At 45.0% G+C, this 18,012-nt stretch overlaps 1 protein-coding gene across 2 annotated transcripts in view; it reads left to right on the top strand.

Moving 5' to 3' along the window:
• The first annotated feature begins 802 nt into the window (after nt 1–802).
• The window catches only part of SLC22A23 (solute carrier family 22 member 23), a 108,458-nt gene continuing 91,248 nt past the window's right edge, over nt 803–18,012 (top strand). For both annotated transcript variants that reach the window (XM_021544784.3, XM_021544785.3), the window contains exon 1: nt 803–2,066. In XM_021544784.3, coding sequence (XP_021400459.2) covers nt 1,536–2,066 — 531 coding nt within the window. In that variant the 5' untranslated portion in view covers nt 803–1,535. The remainder of the gene's footprint in view (nt 2,067–18,012) is intronic.

Genomic DNA, 18,012 nt, shown 5'->3' on the forward strand with positions numbered 1-18,012 from the left:
TAAATTTAGCTTAACATAAAAATAACCTTCACAAATTTGAAATGCCTGTTTTACAATTAACGTCAGGTGCTAACAGGATATAATTTTCTTCAAAGTGTGTACTAATGTGACAGGCTGACTGAAGCGATGCAGGGACGTCTCCTCGCCGCCCTCTGGGTCTCAGAAACGCCTCCTTCACCTTTCAGCTCTTCCCATTGAGTCTCGTCCTTTCTTCAGCCACACAGGGTGCTCCTGCGGCTCGGCGATGCGGTGCGCTCCCGCCCAGCCCGCTGCAGCCGCGCTGCGTTATTAAAGGCACACAAACCGCGTAAATAATTGATACGGAGCTAGCGCGCTGCGGAGCCGGGGCGCCTCCTCCTCTCCCCCAGCCCTCGCCCTGCTCGCCCAGCGGCCCTACCTGCCCCGGCCCGCCGGAGCGCGGCGCGGCCGCGGGGCGGCGCGGAGCCCCCGCGGAGCCGCCCCGCGCCCTCCCCGCCCCGCGGCGCCGGCCCGCCCCCGGCGGCAGCGGGTCCCTGGCGGGGGCCGGGCCGGGCCGGCGGCGCGGCGGGAGCAGGTGCGGCCGCCCGGCACCGCGGGGGCGGAGCGGGGGGCGGTGGCGCCGGCGCCGGGCCGGCAGGTGGGGGCCGCCGGGAGGCGGAGGGCGAGGAGCTGGGTGGGTCTGTCCGCCCGCCTCTGGAGGTGCGGCCGGCGGCACGGCGCGGCGAGCGGGCTGCCGCGGGAGGCGCACGGCGGTGGCGGCGGCGGTGACCGCGTCCGCAGCCCGGGCCGCGGAGGGGCCGGCGGGGCCCCTTGCTGCAGAGCCAGATGTGCGGGACGCGGGGCTGCGAAGGGTCGGCGGGGAGGTGCCGGGGGCTGCCGCCGCCGCTGCTGCCGCGGCCGGGGGGGAGCCCTTAGCTGTGCGGGAAGCGGGGAAGCCGTGTCGGGAGCTGTTATTTTCTTCTCCTCCTTCCTTTGCCTTCCCTCTTGTCCCTCCTCCCCCTCCTCACTAAAACCGGGAGAGGAGGCGTGTTCGTTGCCTTGCTGCACCGGTTTTGCTTGGTTTGTTGTTGCAGGGTTTGGTTCTCAGGGTGGCTGGTTTTTTTGGTTTTTTCTCTTTTCTCTTCCAACCTCTCCGCCTTCTCCCTTCCTCTCCTCTGGCCCATCGCATGCTCGGATCCGGCTGGATCCTTCCTTTGCTTTTCGGCGGTGCCTCTCGGAAGGGGGAAGGGAGAGCTGGGATGAGTGCAGCTTGACGCACAGGAGAGGAGCGGGGGGGCACCGCCGGCAGCTGCAGCGGTTCGTGGCCGCAAGCTGCGGGTGAGAAACGGAGAGAGCGAGGGGCTCCCTCGGTGCCTCCCCCTTTTTTCGCCCCTGTCCTTCCTCCCTCTCTCCCTCCCCCATCCGTCTCCTGCCGGGTCCGGCTGGGAGCGTGTGTGCAATACCTTACGTTGTAAGGTGTGTGTGTGTGTGTGTGCGCGGAGCAGAGGGAGGGAAGGACTCGCGAGGGAGCCGGGGCTGCCCCGGCCCCCCCTATGTGAGCCTCCCCGGGCGGCTGGATGGCGATAGACCGACGCCGTGAGGCGGGCGGCGGGGGCCGGCCGCTGCCCGAGGAGAACGGCTCGGTGCCGGGGGCCGTGGGGGGGGGCGCCGCTGCCCCCCCGGGGCCTCCCCCCGCCAACGCCGCCGGGGCCGAGATCCAGGCGCTGCCGGTGCCGCCGCCCGCCGCCGCCTGCAGCCCGCTGCTCCTCGACTACGACGGCTCGGTGCTACCCTTCCTTGGGGGGCTGGGCGGCCGGTACCAGCGGACCCTGGTGCTGCTCACTTGGGTCCCGGCGCTCGTCATCGGCTTCAGCAAGTTCTCGGACTCCTTCCTCCTGGACCAGCCCGACTTCTGGTGCCGGGAGGCGGACGGGCAGGGCAACTGGAGCGGGACCCTGGCGCCGATCCACGCCAACCACAGCGGCAACGGGAGCATCTTCCCCCCGCCCGGGCTGCCCACCCCCGCGGGGGGCAACGCCAGCGAGTGCGGCTGCCGCGAGTGGCACTACCGCATCAGAGCCGGCCTCGTCCAAAACGTCGTGAGCAAGGTGAGAAAGGCGACTTCCCTCGGCCCCCCTCCCTGTCCAGTCCAGCCCTCACGGACCCTCTCGACACTCGCTCTTTCCAAGGCAAGGGGAGCAGCTGGACACGACACGGATCTGTCCTTGCGTGCTGCGGGGGTCGGTCGAGTCCCCGTGGGTTAGCCTCCCACCCGGAGAAAATCAATCCCACATCCGCGCAGCCCTTTCCTTCCCGGGGTGGCACACTCGGTGTTCAGCCTGTTCGTTTGTACCCGCACGCTGGTTGCAGCACTAAGCTGCAAAGTTATGTCCTGAAACGGGATCCTGTGTGTGTGTCTCTGAGTTCCTGCTGCTGTCCTGCTGTCTCTGGGTGTCTGTGGGAAAGATGCTGTAGGCATCAGCCCCAGCTAAGGGGAAAGGGTTGGGGAGAGGGCTGTGGTTGATCTTTGTGCAAGTATTCTAAAGCAGCCCTACACATCAAAAACCAGGATGATTTTTGGGGAAGCTGAAGAAATGGTGACTGTTGGGAGTAAAATAAGCCAAAAGTTAGCCCGAATTCTTCCGGTTTTGTACTTATTCTCCTGAAAACTGTCTTGGCAGAGCAATTAAAGAAATGTTGTTTTACTCCAGAAGCAGAAAGTGCATGCTGCTGTGTTTTGTGTTTCCCCATGTAATGACTAAAGTGGAAAATTTCTAGTGAAGAGACTGTGTAGCTTTCTGCTCTTGCTTTGTATTTGCTGAGTAGTGCATATCAAAAAATCACCTTCCCTTTTCACCTGAAAGCTTTTGCTTGTTTATAGTATCAGCCATACAAAAGCCCCGCTGGCTGCAGGTGGGCCTTATTGATATTAACAGGCAGCTGGAGCTCCTGGAAATGTAAAATGAAATGGTTACACCAGGGAAGTAGTTCCCTTAATCTCAAGACCCCCTCCTAAGATCAGCAAAAATTACTTCCTGCCTGGGAGCAGTGCTTTGGCTTAACTGTGTTTATCTAGTTGGGATAAAGAAAGGAGGCAACAATCAGATGAGCAACATAATTGTGCTTTGGTCAGCCAGCACGCACTTATATTGAATCATTGAAAATCATTTCGGTTTCTTTTTGTGTCCCTTGAAAGAGTGTGCAACAGGGAAAAAGTAAATCCCTCAATACCTTGAACATAGAAAGGATTAAAAAGGAAGGTAACCCAGCTACTTTCCTTTCATGAGAGAAACATAGGTACATGTTGAATCTGATTGGTTTGTGATACAGAAATGCATAAGAAAATTAGACATTTAAGAAAGTCTGATTTTCTTCTGTTTATATACAGAGACTGAGCAATTCACATCTTTGGGGGCCTAACACTGAAGTTTTAGCACAAAAAAAATGATCCTGAAATTTTTTTTTTTAGTCTAAACTTTAAAAAAAAATTTTGGAAATGTTTGGATCTTTTGAAGGTCATCATCAAGTTGGCCACAAAAGGTCAAGGGAGAGTTAGTTTGCTGTCTTGCATGCTTCTTTAGAGATAATAAAAAAAGTGTTCCTTGGAAGAACTTGCTGTAAAGGGCAGATCAATTTTAAGGGATAAACAAACATCTGTGGCCCCTGCTGTCTTGTTTTCTATTAGAAAGAATAATAATCATCTTTTGAGACTATGGGTTTTTCCAGTGTGGAGTTTTTATTTTTATTGTATGCTCACTTCCAAAAACCTGGCAGCTCCTTTGCTTTGATTTGTAATCCCATGTAATTATAATTAGATTGTTTTCTCAGGGTCAGGATTCCTCCTTAGTTTGTGCTTTTAGTTTTGGGGGTTTTCTGGGTGGGGGTACTGCCTGTTTTTATTCTAATGAAGAAAGAGAGGAAAAACCGAGACAGAACATCATCATAGCTTGATTTGGACTTAATTTCTTATCAATCCCCAGGAGCTCTGATACTGTGGGAGCAATTTTTGTAACTGCTGACTCTTCTTACATGCATCTCACTATCCTTTGAAAGAAAGAGCTGCTCTGGATGAATTCAAGAGACTGGATGTTCAGATCACCCTTAACTCTCCTCAAAAATACATTTTTTTCTGTAACGTATTATGCAATGTTCTCATCTTTCTAAATAGAGTTTTATTAAATCTTAGTCTAATATATGCTCATCAGTGTAGTAGCCAGGGGTTATATTGAAATATCATAAAGAGAGCCAAAAGTATATTAATAAAAAATGTACTTTTGTTTGGCAAGTAAATCCTCACTTACCTTCAGTGGTCTGAGCTAACAGCTGCTGGATGCTCCGTCATTGCTTTGTATTCAGAAACAATGAAACAATTCTGGTTATTTAGCACAAAGTATATTTGATGTGCATACATATGAGACCTCACTGTTCCCCCCATTCCTCAGGGGTAGGATAGCTGTCCTTAAATTGTGTCAAGTTCTACTGTCTCCACAGCCTCTCTTCTAATGACACTCCCTTCTTCAGATGCTATATCCCTGTCCAGGCTTTCTCAGCTGTCCCTTCATTGGTGCCTGTTTTACCCCAGCCTATGTCATGCTTGGGATTGATGGAGTGGAGGTCTTGCTATTTCTAGCCCTGCCCAGTGCTTTGTTTAGCCCCACTTCTTTGAGTGTTTGCTGGAGCCAGCGGTGGCCTTGCACCTTTCCTGAAGACTGGCATTGCTGTCTCAGACACTGTCATTATCCCAGCCTGCTTGACTGAGTCACTGGGAACGGTGCTTTTTATAGTGCTGCCAGTCATTAGACCTGGAAATGGTAATAAAGGACATAGTGCTTATTATTTAACACTGCTGAAATACATGTAGTGAAGAGGTCAGATGCATAATTTAACCACAGGGATTCCAGTGGCCATGTTAAATCACCCTTTTGAGCTAATGTCCTGACTTGGCATATAAATCTTGGTCTTTAGCTTGGAATATACATAAATATCTTCCCATAGCACAATTCACTTGCAAGGCCTTTTCACTGCTAAATGGTTCTTTGAAGATTTCATCTATTCTTTATCACAACATCACTATGCTCTTATAAACAGAGACCATGTGTATTTCTTGAGGTACTTCCTAAACCAGCCCGTAGGCAAAAGGCTAGAATCATCTCACCTGTGTCCAAAGGAAGGATGCTGAGAAAGACTTTTTTTTTTTTTTTTTTTTTTTTTTTTTTTTTTTTCCTCCTGTGGGGAAGCCCAAGATCTCCTTTTAGCCCTTTGTAAAGTGGTGCTTCAGGTAAATGATTAGCATTAACACAATGAGCAACCTTATGACAACTAATATTTGTAGCCATGAAGCTTAACGGGAAGCTAGAGTGTGTACTCAGCAGGGACTTTTCTAACTCTCTCACTTACTTCTTTAGTGCCTGCATCTTCTGACCATCTGCAAAGCCAGCTGTTATCGTGGGACAACATTTTCATGGAAGCTCTTAGTTACAGGACTGATGGTTGTTGGTTTATTTCACTCCGTTACTAGGATGACCAATCCTCTGTGTTTGATTGCATTAAGTGGTGGGGTTGTTTGCTGTTCTGCATGCTGATTTGTATAATGGAGACCAAAAGCTGATGATGGGCAAGGACTGGACTTGATTAAATTGCAGAGGTTTATGGCACCAGCATCCCTCTGTGTGCACTTGCAATGTTCCAGATCATTCCACCTCTTGGGGCTGGTATAAGATGGAAGTGGTTAGTTGAAGGCTGCATTTTAATCACTTGGAGCAATTATGTAATAATATTTCATGTCTAGTCCCAAGGGAATTCCTGTTGTGACTGCTTTTATGCTCCAGATGCCTTGTTTTCCTGCAATGCTTGGCTCTCAACTTCCCACTTGATTTGGGTTGAGTCATCTTCCCAAAGTGACATGGCAATCGTTTTACCTATTTGCCACTGGTTCAAACATTCTCATAGCCAATTTGGCTAAGCCTCTAGAAAACTGTCCCTGCCAAAAAAGTGGAGCTGAAGTCAGAAGAGCCAAATGGTCCAGGGCAAGGATGTCTGAGCTTGAATTGGTTTGGTCTATGACTGGTGCTCTTTGCTCCTGCAAGGGGAGATGTCTATGCTTAACCAGTCTTCCTTCTCCTTGCTCTTATTGCAGTTCTTATTACTTTTCTGGGTACACCTTCATCTGATTCAGTTTATTAGCCTGGTAGAAAACTTCCTCTTAAAATAATTTTTTTTCTTCTTTTCCTGGGTGTTCTACTGGGTTAAATGAAGTTAAATTGTTCTGTGCAGTAACATGTGCTTTAGTCTGTGATGTTGCCTTGTGGGATTATTGCTGGTATCTGTAAGTAGCCAGAAATGATAAAACAAACAAATTTCTTTGTGATAATAGTGATGATGAATTTGGCATGGTTTGCAGAATAATATTTCTTGAGGTAGAGGATAGGTGTACATTTTAAATGTACATTCAGAATATAGTTATTAATTACTTTGAAGGGAACCCTATGACAAGGTCCTTCCCAAAATAAGAACTGTGCCACCCTTATCTCCTCCATTTGTCCCTGTAATCTCATTTGTTTCTGCATATTCTCCAGTTGGCTGGTCTCTGCAAAGAGACTTTAGAAATGCTGATGCTTCTTTTTTTTCCCTGCAATGAACAGTATTTGTCAGTGTTAGTTCCTGGCTGACTGGCTTCTACCTAGTCCCAAATCAATGCAGACCTTGAGTTATTGTACCCACTATGGTAGTTGGGTCAAAGGGGCAATATTGAAGCTACTACATCACTTTGTTTCCACTGAATATATTGAAAGGGGTGTAGGGACCTTAGTGCAAGGCCTAACTTACAGAGGGCAGAAAGCCTGTTCTAAATTTCTTTCAGCCAAGGCTTTGGAATGACTCTCAGCTTCTAATGGGTACTGAAGGGTCCAACAAATCCCTGTGGTCAGAGGTATCCAGAAACACTGCCAGACCAGAGCAAACATCTACTACTGTTTTATTTCATGGCTTCCTCCGCTATGCGAGAGATCCCAAATTAATTTTTTTCCTTCTTCTCTCTGCAAGTTAGCTGATAAAGAGTCAGTGGTTACTGCTCTGAGCCTTCATAGACTTAAAAAGAAAAATCTTTCTGTTAAAGAGGAGGCAAAGGGGAGCTGTTGGCTTGTCCTGCTGCAGCTGCCCTGACGCCTGCTTGCACACACTGAGTGTGGTGACGGAGCCTCCTGATTATAAGGGTGCAAGTGAGCAACACCCTGAAAAAACAGGGCGAGTTTCTGGCTGAGGGGCATCAAGGAATGGGATGGTTCTTTTGGGAACAGCACCTGTAACTTCCCATGTGAAGAACTCTCTTTTGCCTGCAAACAGAAAATAATCTGATGTCTGAAATAACCATGTGTGATATCACGGGGCTTCTCGTTTAATGAGCATAGATACTGGTTTTACTGATTTGGGGGTGTTATGTACTGGCTAAAGCCTTTTAAAGTAGTTGGTCTAGAAAGCAGAGACTGGATTAAGACTGCTACTGACAACAGAACTCGAGTAGTTTTGAGTTTTTGTCTGGCATAGATTCTTTTTCATTACAAGTAATGTACATGCAATTCATGTTTATTATCGACCTTAAGATAAAGCGTCCCAGTTACAGGAATCTGATTACCATAAATAGTTTGTAGCATTCCTAGAACTATCAATGATCCTTCAGGAAGGTAATTCTGTATTAAAATCTCTTGAAGACATTCTCAGCTTTCCAAATGAGCCTTTCATATCAGTCATTTTTGTATGTATGTCAAACAACTGGCTTTTTTTTTTTTTTTTAACCTCCTGGATAGATGTGATGTTTGAAATGCTTGGGGTTCTGTTCTGTTTTTGTTTCCACTCAATACATCCTGTATCTCTGTCACGTAATTTAAATATACCGACCCTGCCCATGTTGTGACAGAAATTGCTGGCTGTGGTGAATGTTTACCAGCTGTGCAGGCAGTCTAACCCCAAATTTCTGAAGTGCACTAACAGTTCTACCTCTTCTTACTGTGGTTACAAGACTGCAGTTAGAAAAGGTGACCTCGTGTTTTTTTTAAGCATTTGTCAAAGAAAGGAACTGGCACTCAGGAAAGCATGTAATTTGGAGCCAGTTTTGATGGTAATGTTGAGATGGGGCTTATAGGACAGCCAAACTTCAAGGGTTCATTTCTTAATGAAACAACATCTGGAATAGCACAAGATTTATGAACTTCAAGACTTTGGCAATACTAATGGTGAAAAATCTTAAATCTTGACAAATCAGTTCTAGAGAGCTGCTAGATTTAGAAAATGCTGAAAGAGATACAGTGCTTTTTATGATACCTTTTTGTGTATCTTTTGTTTTTTCCGTCAGGCTATTTGCTCCTGCCTACCTGTCATCCCTGCAAAGGACAGCTACTCTCACTCCATCCCTTTCATATTCCTTCCTCTTCCCGCTCTTCTTCAGTGCAGCCAGGCTGACGCTGGCTTACCCGCAAGTAACTGTGGAATTAATTAGGCTGAGATCTTGCTACAGAACAAAGGACTGGGGTTTGCTGCAGACAATGTGTGGAAGATCAGAGTAGCCTGTTGTAGCTGCAGCTTTGCAGCAGTGCTGAGTGTTCAGTTCTTGCACTGAATTCCATCAAAACAGTTTTTCTCAGGTTTTGGTCACCTCAACTCAAACCTGTACTTAGCCCTTGTAATGTAATTTATTTTTATATTTTTTTACCACCTGACTTTTGACAGTGTATGACTTTGTATGCGTTCTGAATTCCCTTTTAAAGTCAAAGGGGAAGGAAGGAACCTGAAGGAGGGAGAAAAGAGTTTCAACACCCTTTCAATCCATGTCATCTGGGGTGTGTTGCAGAGGTTTCCAGGCAAACCTCATTTCAGTGTTTGATAACTACTCTGCACTACTGCAGTTGCTCTGGTCCACACCCAGTGCTGGTGCTGGAAAGCCTACCCCCACACTAGCCTGTAAAAACTGGCAGACAACAGGGTTCAATGAGTGTGATAAGTTGTTCCTGCTGATCCATGCCGTGTCATACCTGCTGGGAACATGCAATAGATTTGTAGCTATTCCCACAAAGAAGGATCAGTGCTCTGCTTGGTGTGACTGGCATGCTTGGGGTGGAACTATCTGTCCTATGAGCTGATGAGGAGAGGATAAATGTGCTCTGGGCTTGATGGGCTGGGTAGGAAATTTCAGTGGGTAATACCAGGCTTTGTTAGCATTTTTTATTTATTTTTTTTTATAATCCAGGAGAGCCCCAATTGCTAGTTGTTAACACTGAAAAACAAGGACAAAAGATTAGTTGAGTGGATGTATCCTGATCCTCATTCTAGATTCTATCTAGATTTCCCAGGAGCAAAGCTGTGGATCAGGAATGCTGCTTGTGAGATGCAGGGAAGCGGTGTGCTCGCCTTCTCCAGCAGCAAGTGATTTATAGTTACCCTTGTGCATTGTTTTCAGAGCAGGGTGGTCTGGCTCCCTAAAAAAGGTTCTTTGCCTCCAGAAAATGGTGCAGGAATTCATTTTGGCCCAAGTACTGTATTACTGCTACTCTGCAGCACTCTGGAGCTGCCTGCTTTCCTCCTGGCCTTCAGGCCAAAGTCCATGATCATGCAGACAGTGTTGCAATGTCCACCCTACAAATATTATTAAGGATAGGGACTGTAAATTAAACTGTAAGACCTTTTCCCTGCTGTGTCTTCCACAGCTGTGTAAAATGTTGTCTGCTTGAACAATACAAGCTTGACAGGGCAGTTTCATCTTTTGATTTGTAAACCAAGTGGAATATTTTTCTCCCTTCTTCCCTACCCTTCATATTTATTTAGGTCTGAATTAATACCAGACCCCGGATTTTTTTTTTCCCTCCTTTTTGTCTTGCCAGAGTTGCAACAGTCATAGTTTGCAAATGATGAGAGGGCAAGGTCATGGCAGTAATAATTACATGACAGAGTTAAGGTGTCTTATCTTTTTATCTAAAGTGGCAAGTATTTCTCATGAGGAATGACTTTGTCCTCTTGTCTACCACTTCACCCTTCCCCATTTCAGAGTTTTATGCCATGCTTGAATTTGTTGGTTTTTTTCCCCCTGGATTTAAAAAAACCCAACTATATATTAAACTAGGTTTTGCCATGTCAGCCATGTCAACTCTGCAACATATTTTGTGCATGCATGTTTTGGCAGCCTGAAAAATACCAGTCCACAAAGCATTCATTTATTTTTGATAATGAGATGATAGTGAAAGTTAATAATTAATATACCTCATCCAGAATACACGTGGTTGTTGGCTGAAAACAGAAGAATGGTACTCAAATGCCACTTTTCAGTACATGTGTCTCAGTCCTAGGGATGGGAGTGGTTGCTCATGGTCTTTTCATGCAGCCAGAGGGAGGCTAAGCTAACAGCTACAAGGTCTTACAGCAAAGACTAGATTGAAACTTAAAGTCAGTTTTGTGGTGAAGTCTTCCAATCATGTCAGAATACGTGTAGAAAAGTTACTTAGTTGCAGCTCAGAGATGTAAAAGAGATATTGAAATATCCTGGTGCTACTCTGTGGAAAATTGTTAATATAGTATTATGAATACTGTGCAGGAAAGCTGCAAGTAAGATTTTGTACCTCCCAACTCTTTGATGTTAGATGACATTATAGAGTTGGGAAAAACTAAGCAGATCGCATCAGCTGAGAAACAAGTTAGTTGACTAATCTGTGGATGGCAAAGGCTGGAAAAAGATCTAAATGTCTCAGAATAAAGGGAACTCCTACTGAAAATAAAAGAAGTAGTGATGGAGAAGTGGGTGGTACATGGATGCTACTAAAGTTGATTTAATCATGTTGAGTATTCAGAAGATTGTCATATGATTAACAAATCATATTTTAATTGTTAGTGTATTAGCAATTATTATTTACTTAGCAAACTTCCTTCTTCCCTCTCCTAATGGAGAAAAAAAAACCCAGCTCTATGATGAAAGCAAGTTTGGGAATAAAAGAGCTAATTGTTCTTGACTGAAGTGTGAAGCTGAAGGGTAGATGAAATTTTTCAACTCTGCATTGTCTCAGGGGGCAATATCTTAGAATTCTCTTGATGTGCCCAGTGGACAGTTTGGAGGGTCTTTTTTGCTTATGGCATAGACTAAGGAACAATTTAATGCAGAACACTAAATTTAAAATCTTTTCCAAGTTAGTTTACTGGCATTGAAATGGAGTCAATGTGTTCTTCTGCATATTTGAAATTCCGAGCTTGTTTTGTGACTGCGATGTTGCTTGAGCCTTCACTTCAAGATGGGGATATGTCCCTTAAAGGTGAGCCATGACTGCAAGGCTTTAGCAAGGCCTTTCAGCTGCCTGGGGGGGAATGGAGCCATGCTCATACTGCTTGTGAGCAGGACAGCATCTCCCAGTGGGACGCAGTGGACATAACCTGCTTACTCCAAGGTAATTAATATAAGAGGCACTGTGTCTCTGCCTCACCAGTTTCAAGCAGCTTGAGGAAACCTGTGCCTTAGGTTTCCCATTATGATGACAAAGTTTTCACACCAGGAGGAAGCGCTGTGTTCTGTATCGATGTTCACACAGTAATGCGTAGCACCGAGGCTTTGTGCTTTATTTTTAAGGCTCAAATGCCAGACTAAAAAATATGCACTTAAAAAATTAAGGCAGAAATTACACAGCTAAGACGTGCGTATCAGAAAATTGTGGTTTTCAAGGAAATGTATTTCAGCAACTTAAACTATGTTAAACTTAAGAAACTGTTAAGGAAACTTGTTAAGTCCATGGTTATGCAGTCCTGTACTATTTTATGAGGATGGAAGCTGTTTTCATAGGTTCATATTATGCTGCACAATCTAATTATATCTTTCTTGGAAGACAGCTAAGCACATGTCCCCTGGCTCATGTGCCACCCCCTCTTTTTCTGCCCACTCCTCTCCCTCCCCGTGCCCTCAAAACCTTTATCCCTGTGGTAGTATCAAAAGTAATTTCTTTGCTTTACTTTTCAAATGGTGCATTGCCCAGGTGGTCAGTCATATCCGTAGTTAAAACAATCTGACAATTTCTTGTGCTCACTGTTCACAAGTCATTTTTCTGGGCTGCAGGTGTCTGCTGTGGTCAGAAATGGTTTCCTGGTTTCTGAAAGTGAAAAGTACAGAAAACATTGTTTCCAAGGTAAGAAAGATTGGATAAGGAGCTGAACCAAACACGCCCTCGCATCTGTTGAGTTAGCAAGCTCCAGTATATGGGGATAGGAGCCCCAGATTTGTTAGGAGTGGAGGGAGGCAGATGTTGAGCTAAAGGTCATACTGTGGTACCAGCAATATTTCTCTTGCCACCTGAGTAAAAGTTCTTGTAAATCCGGATGATTATAAACCTCTCAAAATACCAGTGTGTACTTGCTCAGTAAAAATTGTATTTTGATGTATTGAGGTTCTAAGCACTTAGGCACTGGTCAAAGAGTTCAGCAAAAGCATCCACTTATGATAAAGCTGAGCAATGTTAGAGGTACTTGGCTTTTAGAGGTCTAGCATCATAGAGAGAGGAAGTAGCTTGAAAGTCAGGTGTTGACTGTGTGTTGTGTTGAGGCATTCCAGTGTAGGTGTGGTGTAGGCTTTTTGGAGTGGCTGTTCCAAGAAAACAAACAACAAAACCTCTCAATAACTGGTTTGTTATTTTTCATGTGTGTTGTGTTTTTAATGACTCTTCTGGTTTCCAGTCCACTTGTGTCTGATTGAAAACATAAGGAAACTTGGAGAGGTTTGGTTCTAAATGTGACTGGTAAAAAACAAAAGATAAAATTATTAAATTTTATACTCTCTTCTCAAGTCTTCCAGGATTAATTTTATTAATTACTCTACTTAGTTTTTTTTATTTTTAAATGTGATCTTTGATATTTCCACTCAGCTGGTTTTACTGATGGTCACATAAGTGCCACGTGTTCTTTACATGTATTTTTTGACATGTAAAATACAAATCGGGAGCCCAGCTGTGATCTCAAAGGAGAAGCACCCTTACTCTGAACCCTGAGGGTTAAATAGTTGAAATGCTCTCATGTTGCCCTGGATGAGAAGTAAATAGAGATGCCTGTGGCACTAAAACACCCCCACCTTTAGGTGTTGCAGTTGGAGCATTCCTCTGGGAGGCTTCTTCTGCAACCTCCCTTGCATGGTTTAACTGAAGACTGTTCTGCCTTTTTTAATGTATATTGTATGAGAAACAGAACTGTATTTTTTTCTTATGCTTTTCAAAAATAACTTTAGTTCAGGTTGTTGGGGTTTTTAAGGAAAAAAACCATTCCATTCTACGATAATATGAAGGCATAACATATTTAAAGTCTCACTAGATAAGGTGTTTGTATAGAAGATGGATTCTAGTTCTGTGTAGGGTAAATTGGCAGGCTTTGGTTATAAAAAGATGGAACCGGAAGAAGAGGAACAAAGGAAGATGAGACCCAGCATACCTCAGTGATGAAGAATCGATTCTTATTTTCATTTATTTGTCTTAAAGTCATTTCCTAATCAGCAGGCAAGCTGGTGACTTTTCCCCAGGCAGGTTTGATGCTGCTGTGGCTTACATGATATGTAGAGGACAGCGCTCCCCAAGTGGGACCTTCACTCAAGGGACTGGGAGGTGATAGGTGGCATGTGAGACATCAAGATGGAGAGTGTGAAGGCTGACACAGCAGCCAGGTGCTGCCTGGCTGGGGAAGGACCAAGGCTGCAGCTTCATGCCTGGCTTGGAGCCTTCCAAGGCAGCAGCTCTGGTGATCCTCTGGTGTCTTCTTGCTGAAACCACTGCAGAGAGAATTCACAGTAGAGCTACAGTCCACCTACAGACTGTTTGGGGAAGGGGCTGCTTTCTTTCAGCAGCAATCTGGGCATTGAGCATTGGAAGCAGACTGTGAAACCACAGTATGGGAAGAGGGGGTGCGTGTCCAGTGCCCCTCTCGTGGGCCTTTTGTGCCACTCTGGTTTAGTGTTGTGCCAGAGAATCTCTCCTGCTTTCTCCACTCCTTGCTCCTTTTTAGGACAGAAGGGTTTGCCTTGCATGTCTCATGATAAGGTGGTGAAGGTAGAAGCAGCCAAATCCTCAACAGGCATCTTACCTTTCAGCAGTGGGTATTCAGTGTGCTTAGGCACCACAGACAGCATTATGGCCACTGGAGCACAAGGGCTTTTGAGACAAGAGCCCTTAATTCAGACAGCTTGTGTTTGTAGCTAGAAACATGCAGCAGACTACTTTTATAACTTATAGCGGTGCAAATATTGATGCACTGCATGAGCCCCGTCCAGATTTTCACCCTTCGTAAAGAAATTACATGATGGTTACTATTTGGGTGTGTTACCTTTTGCCAGGTGTCTTCTCAAGAATACCGTGTTTTAAATAGTCCTTCATCTTGCCATGAATTATAGTGAGTCACAACATGGGTGGTGACTCACTGATACCAGTTAAACTTCAGGCTCCTGAAGATGTGCCTCCTTCAGCTTTGACCAAAATACCCTGTTGCAACATGAAGAAATACTTGCAATACATTGCACATCTGCATAGGTGGCAAATTCTCTATGTTGCTGTACTGCTATGAAAAAGAAGCTTTTGCTCTTTAATGTTCCCTTTCCACCAATATATTATAAATATAATTTTTTTTGTTTTGGCATAACAATACAGTCCTTTTTGTTTCGCAAGTCACTTTATCTGATCTCTTTCTTTTATTGGGAGGATGGATGCAGGACAGAAAGACATACGACACACAGAGAAATCCCAGGGAAAGGTTAGAAGAATCCTTTCTTCAGGCTTGACACTGTCAGCTCCCAAGTGGGATACCAGGGGATTGAACCAGAGCAGTTATAGGATTTAATGGTTTCCCTGCTTGTAACAGATTAATCTACCCTTTGCAAGAAGTGGTAGAGGATTACTGTCCAGTCTCCAGCCAAAACAATCTCCTGGTTCAGATTTACTTGGAGTGCCACTTGAACTGTCATCAGCTCTGCCCACCCCAGTGTTTTGTTCTGCATGGGAACTTGTCACTCCTTTCTCCTTGGAACAAATCTGAGTGTCATCTTTGCAGGATGAAACTACTGCTGCTTGGAGCAGGACCTGCCACAGCTGTGCCCTGGCTTTGGGCATGGCTGTGCCATGTGGGCACATCAGCTCTGTCCCGCTCTGCCGAGCCCAGGTGTATGTAAGGAGAGAGGCAGCACTGCTGTATAAAGGCTCCTGCTTTATTTCTTGCTATTCAAAGATGAGACTTTTCCATGGGGAAGGGAAGGGGGAACATAAATCTCTGGCAAAATCTCTGTGCTTTCAGCATGCCAGTGCTTTTAGCATTTGCTGGTTTGCTTGGCTGCCATGTTAAGATATGTGAGAATTATACTCTCGCTATTAAATATGTATTTTGTCCTATTAATGTCATCTTTACCTAAGTCTGCTTTTGACACCAGCATCCATTTTTCTTCCTTCTCCTTATTCTCATCTCCCTTTGCAAGTTGAATGTCCTGGTGGCACCTACAACTGTCCTGCCAAATTTATTTTGGGTAACTGCTTCATGGTGACCTCTCTCTGGTTTGTGACAGCTGCCAGAGGAGAAATCAGGATGTAATTCAGCTCTTAGTACTGAGCAAGTAATTTGGGGTCATGGCAGATTCTCCGGAACTGTGTGTTAAACAACTGTTGATATATTTCACTATTTGTGTATTTACAAATTTGGAGGGTTTTGCAGAGGGAGATATTTTGGGAAGGTCAGGGGCCGCCTGGTCTGTCAAGAGTCTGCCCATGTGGGCTTGGAGGATCAGCTCCAATTTCTGCTGGCCTACAGTGAGGCTTAACAGAGGGCAGGAGAGGGCCAGATGCAGGGTTTGCAAGGAAATAGATGTTTTTGTTTTCAGAGCAGCTGGGGAGTTGGACAATAGCCTCAAAAACAAACAAACAAAGGATGACTTGCAGATAAGTTATCGAGAGGAGTGGGTGTGTTTTGGGCACCGCTAAAGGACAAGCTGACAGACTGACTTTTCTCCTGCTTTTAAACTCTTGCTTTCTGTGCCAGTGTGCCAGAGGGGTTTGACATCTGTTGTCCTGGACCGAAATTTCACAACAGCCCTTCATGAGATTTTGGCTCTTCCAGCCATGAGCCTTTGCCTACGTGTAATCTGGTACTGTGCGTTCCCTGCCTGCGGCGTGCGTGAGGGCCGGCTATCGCTGGCTAGCAACAGCAAGCTGTGCAAATGGAAAGGCACCAGGATATCTCCTTTTTCTTTTTGCTCTTGGAGGACACTACTGCTCCTCTGACATCAATGAATATAAAAATGAATGATTGAATTTTTAACTCTGTTCTTGGATAAATATGAGTATTTTTAATAAGCTTAATTTTTTTTGACAAATTATTTCTCAGTTTTAAGCAGCATATACACCTTCTGGATTGTGAAAATTAATCTGGAGAATTTTAAAGCCTGCCTCTGCCTCAGATGTGTCTTCTGAATTTTGTTTTGTTTGTAGCTTGTCTGGGCAGATATTTTTGTTTTCTAGCTGGAGATTGGTTCTAGAATTGCTAGTATTGGCAATTGCATTTCCTCTACTTGCTTCTGAAAAGTCAACATTTTTGGAGTGCAATCCACAGTGCCTTGCTCAGTTCTTTGCTGCAAATTATTCATAGGTATTAGGTGGAAAAAATCCTTCCTCATACTACTTGCTTATGTTTCTTTAGTGCCTCCAGTCTGTAGGGTGGAAGATGAGACATATATGTCCCAATTTCTACAAGTCAGTGCAGTGGGAAATTCAAAATACATTTAACTTAAACAAAAAGCCTGAGCCTGAGTGTTGGCACATTTTTCGGCCACAAAATTGCTATACCTCTTGGTGAGGTATATATTGTAGCGAGGACATCTGTGGTGTTGGACCAGAGTCTTGCCTTGTTTATGGAAGGTCTGTGCGTCATGGAAATGCTTAAAAGTACAGTGCACCTAATTGAACCCTTTTGAGGGAAGTTTTTTTTGAAGTTGCATCTGACTTAAAAATAAATTGCATACTTTAACTTTGTGTTTTTCATACTATGAAACCTCAGTTACTGGTGTCAGAAGGGCTGCTACTGTTACATTACACACAAACAGCCATTTATTCTGCAAAGTTTCAATTCTGGAGTATCTGACTCTACAAAGTTAGCTGTACTTATTTGTCATTAAAAGCGTGTGGCTGCCATTACCATCAATATTTGAACACTTCACAAACCACGGGAAGCATACCCTCTTAGATTTATTCAAGGGTACAAGAGTAACTATCCACACTTTACACATAAGAAAGATTATGTTACATGTCTGAGAGCAATGAGGATGTTGGGCTAAAGCCAGGAATGCAGTCTGGTTCTTCTGGTTTCCTCTGCCTCAGAGGAAAATGACTTGGAATTTAGGGAAGCCTCACTAGAAATCTTGCTGCTCCTATCTTTCTCCTGGGAATGAGGCAGTGCCCTAGTAACAGGTTACCTGAAATGGTCCATTTCCCCTTTCTTTGGACAGAAAAGTTAATTTCAGTATTAGCATAGCTTTATTGTGGAGGTTCAAATCCTATCTGGTCTCCAAGCTGTGAGAAAGTCACTGTGGGGTTGCTGTCCCAAGAAGTTGCATGGCTGCACTGGGACTTCCAGCTTTTCTGGCAGTCTCCATGTCAGGACTTGTCCTGACAAGCTGTGCCTTTATTCAGTCTTCATCTCCCTTCCACCACTTAGGGAAATCAAGATGCTTTTCTGAAAGCAAAAGCATCTTGACACTGTAAGAGCTTGGAGCAAATGGCCATTAGGGGTCTGTGGCAAAGGAGCTGCTTTTCCCCATGTTTCCAAGCAGCCCTGGGGATATTAATTTGAGCATTTGCTCTTAAATTATTGGGCTTGCTGCTGGGGGCCTTCTTGGGGCTCTGGTAATAGCTGTCTGGGGCTGGGATGGTGAGATGCTCCAGCAGCACCAGTGGTACTGCCAGTGCCTGATGGAGATTTCCCCTTAGGCTAACCTCCTGTGGCCTGGAGACAGGGACCCTTAAGTGTTGGATATTGTCATCTTATAATTAAGGATCTGATAAAACTCACTGAGGTAAATGAGTT

This window comes from Lonchura striata, chromosome 1, assembly GCF_046129695.1.
Source record: "Lonchura striata isolate bLonStr1 chromosome 1, bLonStr1.mat, whole genome shotgun sequence".
In the NCBI taxonomy this organism is placed as follows: Eukaryota; Metazoa; Chordata; class Aves; order Passeriformes; family Estrildidae; genus Lonchura; species Lonchura striata.